Here is a 19,489-nt window from a genome sequence, read left to right as displayed (position 1 = left end):
TAATTTAATTTCATTGTTATTTATTTTTTTTTTTTTTGTGTACTACTTGTCCAYCACTACCTACTATCRCCTTAACAACAACAACAACAACAACAACAACGACAACACTAGCACGACCCGGAAGAGGACACCAATTGCACACCGGGAGGTGAAAACGGGAATTACATAATGTTTGCCCGGGCAACTTCGGGTGACAAGAAAAACAATAATAAATTTAGTCCGTGTAGTCTAAAAAGTATTAACGCTGTCCTCAATACWAAAGCCAAGAGTCTGAAGGGATGTTTTCAAGGTATGTGCCATTAGTTTAAAAACATATATAAATTATATAAACAGTATATCCGTTGTTAACTGTCTTTTCACTGTCTATTGCATACCATTTCACACATCTATCTATCTATGTCTACACAATCATAACTTTCTTATAATATGATATTACAATTATTTTGAGTTAACACACAATTACATTATTAAGAAGTATTATACCAAAAATTACTGAAGGAAAAAGACAAGTAAACACATTATACTATATGTTATACTTATTATAATAATAATAATAAACTGTATAAAGAATGGGAAGCTCTGGAGTATTAAGAAAAATAACATTTCATTAATGATATTATAATATACATATCATTAGATAATAATAATTTGAATCACATATACTGTGCATTAAACCAATAGATACAGACACTATAGTTAATGACAATTTTACTGCAATTTCATCCCCTCAAGTGTCAGCTATTTCTGTGTTATGTGCTCTAAGGCTTATACAGTATACACACACACACTATTGCATAACACATTTATTACACACACACACACACACACACACACACACACACACACACACACACACACATACTGTACATATTATATACAGAGAAAAGATATTTATATATAAAACTCTATTAAATGATAAACTGTTTCATCGATTAATGATTTGGAAAGTTTTTGTTTCTCTCACTGATTATTACTGCAATTGCTGTCACACACCACACATAAACACTCACACTCTAAAAAAACCCACCAAAACATTGATAAAAAAATATTATGTGAATCACACATAAATAGCAAAAATATAAACTTATTATTTTAGAGAGAGAGAGAGAGAAACAAAAATGATTATCATGTCATTTATCATTTTGCAATTTATCAAAACACATACTCACACACACACACACACACACACACACACACACACACACATTAAAAGTAAACTTATAGTAATTTACTCTTTATTATTGTAAGTGTTTGATATATTGATTATATATATATAATTATATAATTTTGTCACATTTGTTACCCCTGTGACCCCACACACACCCACTCTTGCTCTCATATATAYACACACTTACAGAACCACAGGATGCTATATGTGGTAATGAAGTGGTGGAAGAGGGAGAGGAATGTGACTGCGGTTGGGAGGAGGACTGTAAGGAGCCGTGCTGTTACCCAATGAGGACCAACCCGCCACCCGATGAAGTGCCTTGCAGGTAATGGACCAATTATATACATATAATTTATATACAATATCTGGCACCTAACTGTGCTCTCTCATTTAATATGCCCAATACACGCTAACTATGATGCTAAGCTGAATTTATTAAATTCAAGTTTAACCCATACAATAATTTATACAGTATATACAGTATAGATAATATAATTTTTTTTGTTATTTAATAATTAAGCAATAGAAAATATGTTGGATAATAAATAGATTGCATGATTGTATATATTATATATACTGTATATAAGAATATATATGTATTAATAATTGATTACTAACCAAACAATTTTTTGTTATTTCAATTTCTAATATATATAATGCATTTAAACAAAACTCGTGTGACATTTAATAAAGACTTCGCCCAAATGTTATTTGTAGGTATGTATGAAGTTATGGATTATATCAAAATAATAAATTGTTGTCAATATTTTTTATTTTTTAAAAAAAGAAAATTATACTAAAAAATCAAAATTATTTATATTCATAGAATAATTTTAACTTATATTTCAGTTTTTGATTTTTCATTTCAAAACTTAAATTTCAATTTTTTATTCGTCAAATAATTTACATATATTTTGACAAAAACTAATATATATTATGAATAACAATTTTTTTTTTGTATATTAGAAGTACAGTAAATTTAAAGTATTAGAATAGTTTACAAATATTATATATACAAATACTATATATATGATAAGCTTAACACTAGATTTTTGTATTATTTAAATTAAATACAGTATTTTGTGATTTATTAAAAATAAGAAAATATATTTCTATATTAAATAGATATAGATTTAATAGCAATAATTAATAAATAAATTGATATTTTTTTAAGAGCAAGTTTTTTAAAGCATTTTTAAAATTTTTTTTAATCATTTTTCTAATCCATAAAGATATATTATATAGATTTTCAACCCAAGATTAACCAATATTTATATAATATTGATAACAATTATTAATGAATTAATACTGCAATTTTTTTTATAAACAATATCATATAACTATTTTAATAATATATATTTTTTTATTTGCATAGTCCAAGTCAGGGGCCCTGTTGTACACAGGATTGTAAGGTCAAAGCGGGTAATAAATGTCGGGACGATAATGGATGCCGGACTGCAAGTTACTGCAAATATCCTTTTCAATACACTATTATATATATACAGTATATAAACAAAGTGTTTATGTATATATGATACTAAATCTATGTATAATTTTTAAAAATATTTTATATTATTACTTAATTATATAATTATTGTTTTATTTTATTATATTATTATAATATACGGTAATTCAAATTGTGTTGTGTTGTTAAATAATGTTAATCCATAATAATATATAATAGATTTTTTGGATTAAAATTTTAGTTTAGCATATAGTATAATATTATATAAATATATTTTGACATCTATTATCATATTTATTTATCAAAATTATATTTTAATCGGGTGTGTCTATATTAGAGACAAAATGATAATCCAGCTAATAATATAAATCATAATCAATATTTTCAACAAAACATTTTTTTTAAATTAGATATTTTTATATAAATTTTGTTTATAATATCATTACTAAATCCTCTAAATTTTCTAGTAAATTAATAATTAAACTTTAAACTATTATAATACACGCATATCAATCATAATCAACTTTAGATATTTACATTAACTTTTCTATTAAAAATATGTTTTTATTAGTATACTTAACAATTGGATATATTTATCTATAACTGTTATCATGAATATTTCTGATTAATTAAAAAACTAATAATATTTAGTTATCAGTTTAATTTTATATATAACACACACACAATTAGTGTCATTTTATTGAATGCCAAATATAATACACTCATTTCCTGTATATTGTGCGCCCACTTTTAATATGACATACAATACAAAACTTTACATCAATTTTGTTGTTATAAAACTATTTTGTTAACTTAACTTTTTTTTATGTTACTTGTTTTATTTGATCGATACAAACATTATATATTATATATTATTATTATATATGTATATATATTTATATATTGTTATTATTTAACGCTATAGAATAAGGTTTACTATATTATTTATATACAATACTGATAAAAGTAATCAATTTAATATTTTTATAGTCTATTTATAATAAAAAAAATAATTTTTGTATTTTTTTAAAAAAGAAAGGTAAACATTTAATATATAGATATAATAACTTAAATATAAAGACATCAATATTTATATAAATAACTTAATATAATTATAGTCATTATGTACAGTATGTATAGTTTATATGTGTATATACAGTATTATTATGTTTATTATTTATTATATGTCATTATGTTAAAGTTTTTTCTTGTGAATATAAACTACAAATATATTATATGAATTTATAAAACATAAAATAGTAAAATATTTTTTTATTAGGTAATAAAAAATGTCGAGACATATACATTATAGTTTACTTAGTTGTAACTTACAAAACAAAATACTGTATAATATATATAATAATAAGATATTATAAGACATTGCAAATATATTTATAACTTTAAGAAATATTTATAAATTTAGGACTTTTATGACGAAATTATAGTATTATACTACAGTATACTATATTATGAATAAAACTCTTACTATTTTTTTTTATTAAATTATGCGAACATTACCAGTCACTCATCGTTTATAAATTTATTAATGTATGAATCATACCGTATATATAATAAATATATATATATATATACTGTAGTAATAGTTGTCTTAAAGATATGTGTGTAAAAAAGGCTGGCATATTATGATGATTTTGCCACTAGTTTTGTGGATTATTATCACTTATAATAATTTTATTTATCATCAATATTATATATATATATATATATATATATATATATATATATATATATATATATATATATATATATATATAAACTGTATGATTGTTTATGTTATTGCACACAAAAATTCATACATACATACATTCATATACACATATAAACATATTTGTGCTAAATATATATATATATATATATATATAGAATTTATTTACAACAACAAAAATATTTCTAATTTAAAATATTTTCTATCCATATAAATATATCATATAATATATAAATATAAGACCATTGAATATAAATGACTTATTTTCCTTAATGTCTATTTGTCGATCCTATTTTGTTGTTATTATATATACTGGTCAGGGACCTCAATGCCCTCCATCAACCAATAAGCCCAACAAAACCATTTGCAATGATGAATACGTTTGCTATATGGGGGTAAGTAATCCAGTTTATTGACGTCTATAATAATAATAATTACATGTCTATGTCTATAATTTTTGTATATGTATGCACGATTCAAATTTTTTAATTACAATTATGTAATTATTTCAATTAATACAGTTGTCTCACACAACTGTTAGTGTGTGTGTTGTCTGTCTGTGCTCTTAATTATTATTAAGTAATTACTGTATATATATATATATATATATATATATATCAATATATATATACAGCAAATTTACTGTAATTTTATTTTATTTGATATTTTTTTGTTTTGTTTAGTTAATGCTTAATATATAAATATATAGAGTATTAGCGAAATGTCTATATAATCAGTAAAGAATATTCTGTACAATATATGTGTTCATTACTACAGTATTACTACTAAAACATTGGTCCACACATAACGTTACACATCATACTGTTATATATATATATAGTAAGAGCACTAAACTAAAACATTATGTGTGCACTCAGTTGAGTGCACTTTGGATTCAATTTAATTGAAAAATTCTGTATATATTTTTTATGTCTCATTCTCTCTCTCTCTCTCTCTCTCTCTCTCTCTCTCTCTCTCTCTCTCTCTCTCTCTCTCACTCACTTTGAATCAAAGTTTCGGTTCAGTGAAAAAATGTTTGCACCCAAACAATAAATACTATTGCATGGATTTGTAGCACTGGTAGTAGTAGTAGTAGTATTTAAAGTAATAATGTCATTAAGGAGCTGCACACATACACATACATACATACATTTATAATGAATATTTCTGAATATAATGTGTTAAATAATAATGCAAAATAAAGTGTTTGCCAAATAATAATAAAAAAATACATGTTTATAATTATCGAAAGTAAATTACAATTTGCTAACAATTAGTTTTTGTACACATGAGTCACGATATTATATAATATTAAAAAAAATAAAGTATATTGTATTGTATTATATAACAATAGTTTACTGCAAATACTGTATAATATACAGCTTATACTGTATAATATACTTGATATATGCATTAAATTGTATGAAAGTTTTATAAACAGTAAATAAACTTTTTAATAATAGATTATTTCACTTTGAAAAAAATCAAAAGACTACATAAACTTATGAATTAACAATAATATGAGTCTATGAAGTGTTTTTGACAGTTTTTATATGCCATACAACAACCTTTCTGCTAATAAAGTAAAAAGCATATAAAAATAATTTTATAAATATATATACAGTATATCCATAAACATAACCATAACTTGATGTGTAATATGGGTTTTAATATATGCCATCAGTGGTTAGGTTTTTGTATATTATTGTTTTATATATACAGTATTATATACCATAGTTTGCATGACATGATAATTACGGTCCGTTCAATTGAGTTGTCAATACAAATGCCATTAAGTACTGTATATATATATACCAGTTTTGTACACTATGTATGTAATAAAAAAATATGTCTGTTTTAGAGATTATTTTAAGATTAATATAATATTTAATATAGCGATAGTAAGACTTATTTATACTTATACATACATATATATATATATATGGATTTGGGTTTATGATAATATCAATTTTGCTTCAGTAAAATCTAAATATAATTGTCATTTATGTTGAGGTATATTACCGGTTAGTGTATAGAGATATAAACAAAAAAGAGGAAAAAAGAGAGACAAAAATTAATATTATTTTGTTTTTTAAACGCAATTTATTATTTAATTTGTTTCGTGAGACATTTTCATTGCATTTATTAATATCTAACTTTTATTGTATTTTTTAATTATAATTTAGTTTTTATGATAATTATTACATTAATAGAAATATCATAATATATTTTATGATGAAAATACTATTGAAATGAATGTGTTTTATTTATATATCATTATATTATAAATAAGAAATATTTAATTTATTCATAACATTCATAACATGTATTATTTCAACTATTAATGGAAATAAATAAAAAGTAAAACATTATTATCATTATTATTAAAAATTTAATTTATACATCAGGAATGCACTGGTAGTATATGTATGGCTTATGGACTGGAGTCGTGTCAGTGCCGGAGCGGACCAAAGGATCCACTAACCAAATCATGCGAACTGTGCTGTCGATTGCCTTCAAAAGACTCGACGTGCAAGTATGTCATCAACTATTACTAACTAAACTACAGTTCCCCTCTCCCTTACCCTACAAAAAAATACTAAATTTACATGAATTTTAAAAAATATGTATAAATACTACTAATATTCTTGTTTTATACATACATAGTGTTAAGAAACAGTAGTTTTCTATCTTTATTTGCTATCCACTGGTTTTCACTGTTATAAATATTTTAAACAAATACCATATATATATATATATATATATATATATATATATATATATATACAGTATATATACTGTAGTGAATTAGATAAAAATATTATTATTTCATTTATATACAGTATATATCTATATAAACAAAAAAAACTAAGTGAGAGAATGAATGATAAATACTATTTCTCAGTTATTATACACTAAGGGATAATAACTGTTAAGAATGTGTGTGAGTATTGTATACATTGTATATATAATACTAAAATATCATATGTATGTTAAACGACTCCCATATGGATATGAATGCATTAAAGTTATGGAACCGGGAGTTATCATAGAAAAAAATTAGTCCAATATATATATACTGTATATATATATCTCCCCTCCACTCCAGAATCATTATATATCGTTACTGTTTTTTGGCATTTATAATATAATCTTATAGATGACTCAGTTTAACGTTTATTTATTTATATTATTTTTCTTTTTTTTTTGATGGTCATCCACTTCCTATCCTACTTACCAATAGTGCTAATCTAACCTAAAGTTATATGAAAACTAGAAAAAGTTTGTATAGTTATGACTGCATTGTTTTACTAACCATATATCTAATGGACAGGTCATCATTTGAATGGAATTCCGTGCCATACGACGTGCCCGATCTGTACGCCAAAGCGGGTACACCATGTGATAACTATAACGGCTATTGCGATGCCAATCAAAAGTGCAGAGAAGTAGACCCGTCCGGACCATTGGCCACATTAAGGCGCTTACTATTGTCTAATGAGAGTATGGCGTCCCTGAAGAAATGGTTCAATGAACAGTGGTTTTATATGGCCATACTATGTCTAATCACATTACTTGTTGTGGTAAGTGGTTTGGTTGTGCTTCTCTATCAAATAATACATGTGCAATCTATATATATTTTTATACAGTAGAGTATACAGTAAATATATATATATATAGCTACGATGAAATCATAGCTCTCATTCATAACTACTTTATAGCCATAAGGAAAAAATCAAAACTCATTAATAACTTTCTTTCTCAAGAAAAACAAAACGAAAAAAATATATAACACTTAATAACACTTTTGTTTCATTACTGTCTACCACTAACTATCATTACTACTACTACTACTACTAACCTAATAGACCCAACAATTTACTGTACACTAATGGTTTATATATTTAATGCCATCAAATACCTGTCCCTTTCAATTGTTTGGCTGAATTAGGAGAAACTCATATCACACAACTAAAAAAATAATACATTTAATAAAAAAGACTTTTAGATATATAATGTATTGTTTGCCAAAAAATAGTAGTCTCTCGTGAATGTGAACGACCAATAAATGCAATATATTTTTAGTACAATATTATTGTCGTGTGTTTTGTTTTATATTTTTTTTTGTTAGTCACAACTCAATTATATTGACAATCCTATTGTGTCCGTACAGAAAAAAATGTAAAACAATTTTGTTGCCGAAATTGTATGAATACATATAACTTGTTATTTATTACATTAATTTCTACCAATAAATTATGGCACACAACACATACACACAACACTATATATATATATATTATATAATTGTTTTATGAAGAAAAAGTTATTTCGTTTATCGATTATTTTTACTCTCGTTTTTCACACAATATTAACCATCAAATGCTTACTGTATAGTGTATACAATATACAGTAGTATATATGTTATATACTGTATATACTGTATATATATATTGAAATTTATATCTATTTATGACAACAAAAATAAGAGAAAATTGCAACAATGAGAGAAAAAGAAGGATAGATAGATAGATATACAGTATATATAGTATATATATAGTGATAATATTTTATGACTTAATATAAAATAAACTGCCGGTTTTCTCATTTATTCAAATAGTCACCCCTACCCACTCTCTTATTATGGTTATGCCAGTATAACTTATACTTATGTTTTATGACTTACAATTTGCACATATATATATATAACATGAAACATATAGAAAATTATAATAATTCATATATGCTTTATATATATATATTTATACGGTATATTATCCGAATCCCTATAGTATTTGAAAAAATAAGGTTACATTTTTATTCATTGGATTTTTTTTGATAAATATTTTTTTTCAATATACATTTATATATATAAAACAAATTTTTATGTCTTATAAATGGTATTAAATTGTGCAACAACAACAAATATATATATATATATATATATAAAGATATATTTATCTATAATCACGTTTTGAAATATATGTGTTACATAAAAAAACAATTGCAAAATAACATAACAAAAACAAAATAATATATATATATATAAACAAAACTTTGAATAACTATTGGGATTTGAAATGTTTTACATGAATGCAAATGTAATATAATGTAAATTTTTTTTTCATATACACTATACTTTATAAAAATAGTGCAAAAATATATGTATATATATTATATTGAAATTCATCAATTTCTCTCTCTTTTTTTTCTTTCATTTTTGAACTACCAGTGCTCTGATATGTAGTACTACTGAATTATATGTATGGACTGGTAATTGTTGCAAAATACCTTTGAGAGAAAAATATGAACACTAAAAGCATATGGTATTAGCTTTATATAACTAATATAATATAACATTTTTGCTAAAAAAATATGATATATATTAGATATTTTAAGGCATATATTAAATATATCCACACAAAAAAAATTAAATAATAATAATTTCTAATATTATTAAATGCTTTTGCATTTAGTTGTGTCAAACAACCCTAACATAAGATTGAATGTAAATTTCCTCTTATTTTATGCTTACCCTTATTATACATATATTCTTCTATCAGTACAGTATATGCCTATTACAGTGACATTTATATTATACAAGAAAAGCGGGTGAATAGTGATGGAGTGGGTGAATGAAGTGCGAGTATAATATATTATTGACGCCAAAAGAAATATATATTACTTAAAACAGATGTCGGGATTATTAATGCATTTTTCATTTTTACTCAAATATATATATAATATAAGCATTTTTCGTGTGCTTCGACTACTACTACTACTACTACTACTACTACTACTACTACTACTACTACTACTACTACTCTACCACTACTTTTGTGTGTAAAGGAATTGACCTAAAAAAAGCTACTGTTTTTTGTGTGCAATTTAAATAGACATAAATATATTTTTCATTTTATTTTTTATACTATCGATATATTTTTGATTATAAAAAATATAATTATATTGGCTTTTAGAGTTAGGAATACATTTTAGCTATATATTTCTATTGTTATTATTATTATTATTTGGCGTTATAAAAAGTGTTATATGATATATTATTTTATTGAATGCAAAATTTTGTGTAAATTACATACTTAGTATTTTTTTAGTCAAAAAAACATTTTCCCTATTTTTCAGTAAATATACTATAATATAATAAAAATTAAATATAATTTTCAACGAAATATATATATATATATATTCACATTTAAAGAATATTCTTTATATTATATTATATTCTTTTATAATATATATTTTTCTTTCTTTTTTTAAGTTAAGAACTATAATAATAATAATAGTAATAGTAATGGTCGTCTATTTTGATGCTCTCAATGCTAAAAGTCATATAACAAATGGGTTGACACACATTACTAGGAGAGAGAGAGAGAGAGAAAAAAAATTGTGAAAGTAATAGCAATGAATTGAAATATAAGAGAGCAAAAAATATGTATAATTTTGTGTTTCATATTATTTTTTTTCTATGTTATATATATATTTCGTTTTTCTTTTACGATATGATATTATAATGGTTTGCAACGACATATATATATATTATATGTGTATTATAGATAACAACGAGAAATAGGAGAAATGTAAGGACTTTTGGCTCACATTTTTAGTCATCCCTTGTATTAGACTCTTAACTTTCTTTTCTTTTTTATCATTTTTTTGTGCTATTATTTGATGAAAGACTAGTCAAATGGATAGGACTTTGTGTGTTAAGCGAAGGTATCAAATAGATAAAAGAGGGTATAAGTTGAATATAAAAGGCATCGACACATATATATTTATATATATATATATATATATATATATATATATATATATATATATATATATATATAAAGAAATGGATGAAAATCGATAAATCAAAATGAGATTTTCTTTTGTGTTTTGAAACAAATAAAAACTTATTTATAATAATATTCAATAATGCAGTTTAATGTTATACAAAATAGATTTGATGATCAAAAAAAAATTATTAACTATTGAAAGTCAAATTGAAATTAACGTAAAAATGAAAAATCAAATGAAAAATCAAGCTAAAACATTTACTCACCATAACATTGTAAACTTTTATTATTATTTTTTAATTTTATACATTTGTTAAGTTTTCAATGTTATTTTATTGTACAAAATTTCTTAGAATGATTAACTTAGATAAATTATTAATTTAAAATTATTTTTTATAAAAATATGAAATATTATAGATTATATATATATTATATAATTTGTATCAACAAAAAAAATCATTGTTTTATTATTTATAATAATTGATTACTAAAAGTGAAACATTAATATACTGGATATATTATAGTGCAAAATAAAATAATAAAACTAAAGGGTAGATCAGTAAAAAAAATAGTGGACGTCACGTTTTAGTATCAACTCAATTGGGATTTATATATATATATACAAAAAATTACAACAAAAAAATGATAACAAAAAAACCAAAAACACGAAAATGATTTTCTCGAACTTTTTACGTTTTTTTTATTAAACTTAAAAATACAATTATATAACTTTATATATATATATATATATATATAATTTACAATTTATTTAAACTATTTCATTTTAGTCTATACAGTTTTATATAATAATAATAATAATGTAATATATAATAATATTAATTATTATTATTATTTATAACTAATAATAATCATAACAAAATTAAACAAAATTTATAATAATAGAAAAATTATTAGCATTTTACCATTTATTGAGTTATTCAAAATATTTATTTACTGTATTTTTACATTATTAATATTATCTAACTGTCCTCATATTTGAACTGTTAGGCCGTTTTGATCAAAGCGTTTGGCCGTCGATCAGTGGATTTGTCAATTAAGACACACGATCTGATGGACACCGATATGATAGCTGAAACCTCAGCTGCCAAACACAAGCGCACTGTCGGTACGGCCACCACCAGCACCGGTACAAATACTGGGCCACCAATCGATACGACGACAATACTGGACGACTGTGACATGAGCTGTCCGTTAAGCGCTCAACAACAGCCACTATCATCAATCAATGGTCACTTATCGCGAAGTGCACTTCATGTCCAAAATCAGGGCAATCTGGTCAAGACTAGTCTGGCCTATCATCAACAACAACAACATCAACAGAAACAGCATCAACAACAACACCATAAACCAGACCATATGTTTCCCGGTAGTCATCATCATCATCACCAACAGCAGCAGCAGCAACAACAACAACAACAACAAAAATTACATTATCAACAACAACAGCATATACAGCAACATCCATACTATGGCAGTCCAGCTGCTGGTCATCATATGTCTAACCGACAGCACATGTATGCCGCCAGCGATCATCATTGTATGAGTCGTTCGAGTAGTTCACTGTCTCATATGAATCAAATGGATTTTACTACTGGAAACGGTAGCTCATCGATGACAGGCTATACGGGGAACGGTTGGGTTTGACAATTAAAGTTTTGATGTATAAAAAACATCGACAATTTATCTATCAATTGCTTATGTAAATTATTATACATTATTAACAATTATTATCAACAATTTATTTGAAGCCTATATACAGTATATATAATATTTAATATATATATATATATTTATTTATATCTGATGTCATTGTATTTGATGCTTAAAATGTTATATAAAATAAATCATCAAAAAATTGTTTGGCATTAATTGTATTTGTTTTAATTATTTGTATTTATTGTAAAAAATATTTCCAATTAGTATTAATTAATGCCAATTCCTTATATTTTTGTAATCACTTATTATTATTATTTATCATTATTGTACAACTTTTTAATTATAATTTAAATTTTTTTAATTTAATAATTTATTATTTATTAGATTAATTATTGTAATTAAATATTGTTATTTTTATTTTATTTTAATTATTCTTAAAAATAATCAAATTATAATCAATTTGTATAAATTACTGTATAATTTATGTTTTTATTATTAATGTTTACAATTTAATTATAATTATATTGTGATATAACTCATATACCATATGTTAAACAATGATATTTACAAACTGTAATTTTTTTTGATTAAATAAATATATTAAATTATCTTTAAATAAAATTTTCATTTATTACTAAATAAATAATTTGCTCGTAATATTGTTTTACAGAATAAAATAAATTGAGATAGCATTGCCAGAACGAACTTTGACAAATTAAATACTTAATAAAAATTGTATTTTTAATGTTCTATCTATGAATACAAAGTCAAAAAATATAAAAAAAATTCAAAAATAAAATGTTCAGACATAAAGACAGACAAACGCATATATAGATTTCAGATAACGAAAATTTTTTAAAGTTTGTTGAAGATATAATTACAAAAATAATAATTTTGAATGTACTAATTGTGCATGATAAAACTTAAATTTTTGTTTTTATTTAAAATTCAATTATTTCCTATGAAATTATTTACTGTTAAGTTATACGTTTAGTAGATTGTGATAATATTGTATAGTTTGCGCCATCTATTGATTTATAAATTAAAATTAGTTTACATTAATAACAAATTTAATTTAAACTTTATGTCAAAACTAATGTGTTTTTATTATTTATAAAATAAAATAAAAATATTTTATTAGAATGTAAGGCTAACTATTTGTATTAATCAAAATTTATTAAATTAATTAGTATTATTTTGTGTTTAATTATTATTAAAATTATTTAGTATTCATTATATCTTTTAAATAAATTATTATTTATAATTAAAGTTTATAAATCTATAATTTTTTTTAAAAAATATATTAATTTGAATTTGCATATTTTAAAACTGTATAAAATACATGATAAATTTTAATACATTTATTGTATATTAATAATGTAGTCAACTATATAAGCCAGAGATGTCAGTTTCACTGCCCGGTGACAGTGTATTGCAATAATGTGTGTTTAAAAGTTATTGTAGTATTAATAGAAATATAAACTATTTAATGTAAAAACTAATTTTATTTAAAAAAAATGTAATAAAAAAATCAAATGATATTTTAAAACTAATTTAAATAATAAATAATTTTTGATGAAACATAAAAAAATTTATAATTAAATAATCTAATAATCCAATACAGTTAAAATTACAATAAAAATAAAAAATTTGAATAAATAATATATTTTCAAAATGTTTTATTTCTCTAAATCTAAATTTTAAAATATTAAATAACAAGTACTCATATTTAAAATATTTTATTTATAAATAGAAATAATATAATAGTTACATTTATAACATTTAATTGACTTTTTATTAAAATATTTATTAACAAATATTAAATAAAAACTACTAAAAATAATTTTTTTTCTGGTAATTTATAATATATCTATTAAATATAAATACTATCATTTTAAATATATTAATTATTTACTAAACAATAAATATATATATACTTTAAATAATATATATATGTAATATTAATATATATATAATGTAAAAAATAACTATAATAGCTATCAGTGGTAACATAAAGTTCATCGTAACCACAACACAATGATATGTCAATTTGTTGATCACTGATAAGGACTGTTAAATAATTATAGTGTAGTGTAGTATCCATTTGATTGACATTAGCGTATATTTTCTATATATATGATAATTTCAACTAAAATTTATTATATCGTATACTAAGATACCAACATTGATAGACAATATGTTACGCCACTATCTATAATATTAATATCTATAGCGTAGGAGAAAACAAAATAAAAATAATTTCAAAACAATATCTACGATAATAAACTTATTAATTATTAACTAAAATAGTATTGATAACAAACTGGATATAATAGATCTCTATTAGAAATAATCGACCAAAAAATACATTATTTTTAGATATAATAAACTTTTGTTGTCTTTTTTCTGTGTTTAAGTGTTGTCTGTTTTGTTGAGGTTATGTGTGTCTATAAAAGTCAAACTCCCAGACATTGTTAAACTACAATATCTATATATGCAATCAGTTATCATTTTGTTGGGTAACATATTGTCGGTGCAATTGATTAATTTTAGGTGTGTTTGTGTTGTCTGAACATATGGATCAATCAAATGGCAGTAAAGAGGTGTCTGTTGTATGTTTTGGCGGCGATAATAATAATAGTGCTGACAATAGGTCAGGTAGTTTGGAAAGAGAGGTCACTGACCATGAGTTTACAAAAATAATTATCTTAACAGTCAAACTGGTGTTAATTGGTTTGCCGGCTGTCTATATAATGTACGAAGCAATTGGTTTAATCAAATTATATCATTCGTATCAAACGGTGCTCAGCGTCCACTATGAGCTCCGGGAGTATAATGAGTTGCCATCGTTTACGATATGTTTGCCGACAATTATTGATAAACAAAAATTGATTCAAAAGTATCCAGAATTACAACAAAAATTAAATGAAACGCCAAATGAAGACCAAACCAAACAACAGAATATTCTTACAGAATATTTGGATAAAACATTGGACTCAATGGTGTGGACTCAGCTCACGATCCAAGAGTCGGATGTATTTAATTGTACACTAAATTATTGGCCACTAAAAGATAACAGTAATATTAATAGATTATCAAATATGGATCAATTAATTTATACAAATAAATTGGGAACAGGTATGCAATGCAGAGATGTGGTTAAACCAATCGAAAGCTATTCAAATAGTAAAACAAAATGTTTTACATATTTTAGTCAATTAGCTAATAATAGACATTTTATTGGTAAGTCTGTGTTTTATTTACTTTAGTATTATTTTTAGCTATAATTAGTTACAGTAAATAATTATTGTATTTTATATAAAACATATGTGAAAAATCAGTTTTAAAATATTTAAAAACTTATATTTTAGAAATTATCATTTATTGAATAGTAAAATATTAGTATCTAAATATTGTATTGTATTTTTGAATATAAAAAATTTTAGAAAATCAAGCAAACAAAACATTTTACATTTTTAATACAATTTAGTTTATTAAAAAATTATAACTTATAACAAACTGTAAAATTTTAAATAAACTAAATAATATTAGTCTTATTTATATAAAATGATATTAATATACTGTCAATTATTTAAGTTTATCTATCTATCTATAAGTTGTAACTTAATATTTATAATACTATTATTAATTAATAAAATAATTATTTTTATATTCAGAGTTTAAAATATCATATTTGAAAATATTTTTTTTAAAGGAGACTATTCATTAGGCGATGGCGTAAAAAATCTTAACGACTTATCAGAGATTGTAAGCCTGGAGTTTGACATCAATTATGACAGATATCTGAGCTATGGATTTGTTGCCAATGAAACAACTTTGGTTATACATCACCAGAAAATGCTCGGCAATAGTCATCACAACGAACGCCAGGAGCTTATGGCCGGACATCGATACGAGTTTACTGTTAACCGAATTGTTTCCAAATTACTCGAAAAACCGTACAAAACTTCATGTCATTGGTACGGCAAATGGGGAAATGGTATCCAATCGAGACACCAGTGCATTGATAACTGTGTGATCGGCTTATACCGTGACAAATGCCGGTGCCTTCCAATACATTTGACTAATACAGTGATGCTATTGAACGCATCTGAGCCGACTGTCTGTACTTTAAGAGTATGTAATCATTTATTTTTTATTTATTATTTAAAAAAAATAAATTTTACTATAATAACAATTGATATTTATAATAACTTATAGCCAATAAAAAATTTTGAGGCATTATAATAAATTAAAGTAAAAATAAAAAGTTTAAACAAAACAAAAGTTATTTATTAAAATGACTATACAGTACACTAACTCTATAGTAAAAGTCAAACATTATGTCTTTTATTTATGAAAATATTTTGTATTATTATTATTATTTTCTAGTAATATATAATATTCAATAATATTTATATGTCTAAATAGGATATTTTATTATTTTTATAGTACTGTAGTTTATTGTACAGTAAATGCATAGCAAAAATATAATATAATTTTTTGGTTAATAGTTTTGCTATTATTGTTATTAATATTTCTGATAATTATTTCTTGATAATCGCATTATTAAAATATCATATTAGGATTCAAGTATGAGAACTGATAGCTGTTATGACATAATTTCCAAAGACATCGGTATGTGTCTGACAACAGACAACTGTCCTAATAATTGTCAATCGATACGATACACATGTGTGAGAAAAGTCGACAAATTATTGACTTTAGGCGATGAATGGATGGTAGGGAAAGACAACAGTGTCGACACCGGTATTGATAAGCGGGTTGTCGTCAAAATTCGTTTGGATGAGTCCTTTGGCACTATTGTTGAGACACACATACCGTTAATTACTTTTGGACAGCTGTTGGCCTATATATCAGCATTGATTGCAATAGTCAGCGGTCTTTCATTTTTTGGTTTTACTAATTTTTTAGTGGAAAAGATGCCCGAAATCCGGTTTCTCATCAATAATAACAATACAAAGATTGGAGATAACAATACCACTATTAGTGGACAGTTAGATGGTTTGAATGGCACAGCGAGTACCAGTCGTGTTGGCGTTATTGTCAAGAAATATCTTCAACAAAAAAATGCAAAACATTTGCCATCACATGATGTAAATGAAAGGATGTCAACAGCGACAACAACAACAACAGTTGAATGCATATCCAATGGCTTAGGAAGTCCTAAAAGACAGTTACTAATGACACCGACCAACAAAAGGCCGGCCACTTCTGGCATTTACGAGAGTGGGTAACAAAAAATATATAGCCGTTGTTTGACATCTAATATGATGTGTGTGTGTGTGTGTGTGTGTGTGTGTGTGTGTGTGAGAGAGAGAGAGAGAGAGAGAGAGAGAGAGAGAGAGAGAGAGAGAGAGAGAGAGAGAGAGAAACAAATTGAATGAACAGTCAAAACTATAAATAAAAATAAATTGAATGACACTATTCTGTCAATTCTTTTAGATATTTATATATCACTTATAAATATATATAACATTTACTCTGCATTATTGAGTACATGAAAAGGGACACCACTTTTATGGTATCCTTTCTTTTTTCACTATAGTTGTGATGTGTTATTGTTTTTTATGACATTAATTCATTTGTGATCAGCACTGATATGTAATTGTCATTTCAAATGTTTAGATGTCATTGTGTCGGAAGGCATAGTATATATTGAATTTCTAAGATATACACTGAATATACTGTAAATTTATATAAAATATATGAAATATATAAACTTTTTTTAGTAAATTCAATGAACAATAACGACAAAAGACAAGAATTTTAACTAAATTTTCATTTCATTTTATTATTATTTTTTTTGATAAACGTTTATATTGTTTCCGTTTATTTGAAAATTCTGTAATATGTTTAGTACTGACGAGTGAATTGCATAGAAAACTAATTTAATTTTTTTTTAAAAAAGTGTTAATTTTGAGTCATTTTAAAAATTATATCCTTTAGATAAAAAAATTTTTAAATGACTACTTTAAAAATCACATTAACTTTTTTTTAAAGAAAAAATACATTTAATTATTATTAATTAAATTATTATAAATTTATATAATATAATTTTAAGTACAAAATTTTCAAGTACATTTATTTATAAAAAATAATATCTATAATTAATATTTATAATAAACAAATAATGTTATCATAGCTAAACTATTAAATATTTAAATTTATTTAATATATTATTTTAAATATTACAAATTTATTATAATAACTATGATGATTTATTTTATTATTTATAAACATTGATAAAAAAATTACATATCTATAATATTGTACGTTATTTACTGTTTTAAACATTTAAATATATTATAATGTATTAATTGTATACAATTGAATTTTAAAAAATAATAAATATTTCAAAAATAAAATCATATTAAAAATAAAATATTGTATATTCAGCAAAAGTTTCTAAACTAAAATATAAAATTCAATATCTAAACAACTATTATATTGTATACATATATCATATAGTATATAAACACTACTGTATCGTATATGGCGTTTATCAGTAAAAACTTTTGTTGTTGTTGTGATGTATTATACTATTTATTGACAACAATGTGAGTGATGTATATTTTTGTTGTTAGTGTTCATTGAAAAATACTATACACTTTTAAGTATGAAATTTTCAAAAA

The 19,489-nt window shown here is 23.5% G+C and overlaps 2 protein-coding genes across 2 annotated transcripts in view; both read left to right on the top strand.

Moving 5' to 3' along the window:
- Nucleotides 1-12,921, top strand: part of LOC128955632 (disintegrin and metalloproteinase domain-containing protein 10-like) — a 35,509-nt gene extending 22,588 nt beyond the window's left edge. Inside the window, exons 6-13 of the mRNA XM_054301306.1 lie at nucleotides 112-289; nucleotides 1,358-1,493; nucleotides 1,862-1,885; nucleotides 2,544-2,639; nucleotides 4,673-4,754; nucleotides 6,768-6,895; nucleotides 7,694-7,943; nucleotides 12,165-12,921. Coding sequence (XP_054157281.1) covers nucleotides 112-289; nucleotides 1,358-1,493; nucleotides 1,862-1,885; nucleotides 2,544-2,639; nucleotides 4,673-4,754; nucleotides 6,768-6,895; nucleotides 7,694-7,943; nucleotides 12,165-12,821 — 1,551 coding nt within the window. The 3' untranslated portion in view covers nucleotides 12,822-12,921. The remainder of the gene's footprint in view (nucleotides 1-111; nucleotides 290-1,357; nucleotides 1,494-1,861; nucleotides 1,886-2,543; nucleotides 2,640-4,672; nucleotides 4,755-6,767; nucleotides 6,896-7,693; nucleotides 7,944-12,164) is intronic.
- A 3,749-nt stretch (nucleotides 12,922-16,670) lies between these two features.
- LOC128955480 (uncharacterized) lies at nucleotides 16,671-18,134 on the top strand. The gene is made up of 2 exons (XM_054301155.1): nucleotides 16,671-16,970; nucleotides 17,420-18,134. Exons 1-2 carry the CDS (start codon nucleotides 16,692-16,694, stop codon nucleotides 18,089-18,091), a joined length of 951 nt encoding a protein of 316 aa, XP_054157130.1. The 5' UTR covers nucleotides 16,671-16,691; the 3' UTR covers nucleotides 18,092-18,134.
- The last annotated feature ends 1,355 nt before the right edge of the window (nucleotides 18,135-19,489 follow it).

Source organism: Oppia nitens, unplaced genomic scaffold (genome assembly GCF_028296485.1).
Source record: "Oppia nitens isolate AA-2021 unplaced genomic scaffold, nextdenovo-longstitch-racon4-pilon3 scaffold2_pilon_pilon_pilon, whole genome shotgun sequence".
Taxonomy (NCBI): domain Eukaryota; kingdom Metazoa; phylum Arthropoda; class Arachnida; order Sarcoptiformes; family Oppiidae; genus Oppia; species Oppia nitens.
This window is presented reverse-complemented; position numbering and strand designations above follow the sequence as displayed.

What these genes read in the sequence shown, in the direction of transcription:
- LOC128955480 (XM_054301155.1), top strand. Translation starts at nt 16,692, where the DNA reads ATGCTCGGCAATAGTCATCACAACGAACGCCAGGAGCTTATGGCCGGA. An exon ending in CGACTGTCTGTACTTTAAGA is followed by an intron (nt 16,971 to 17,419) that starts GTATGTAATCAT and finishes ATATCATATTAG; the next exon opens with GATTCAAGTATGAGAACTGA.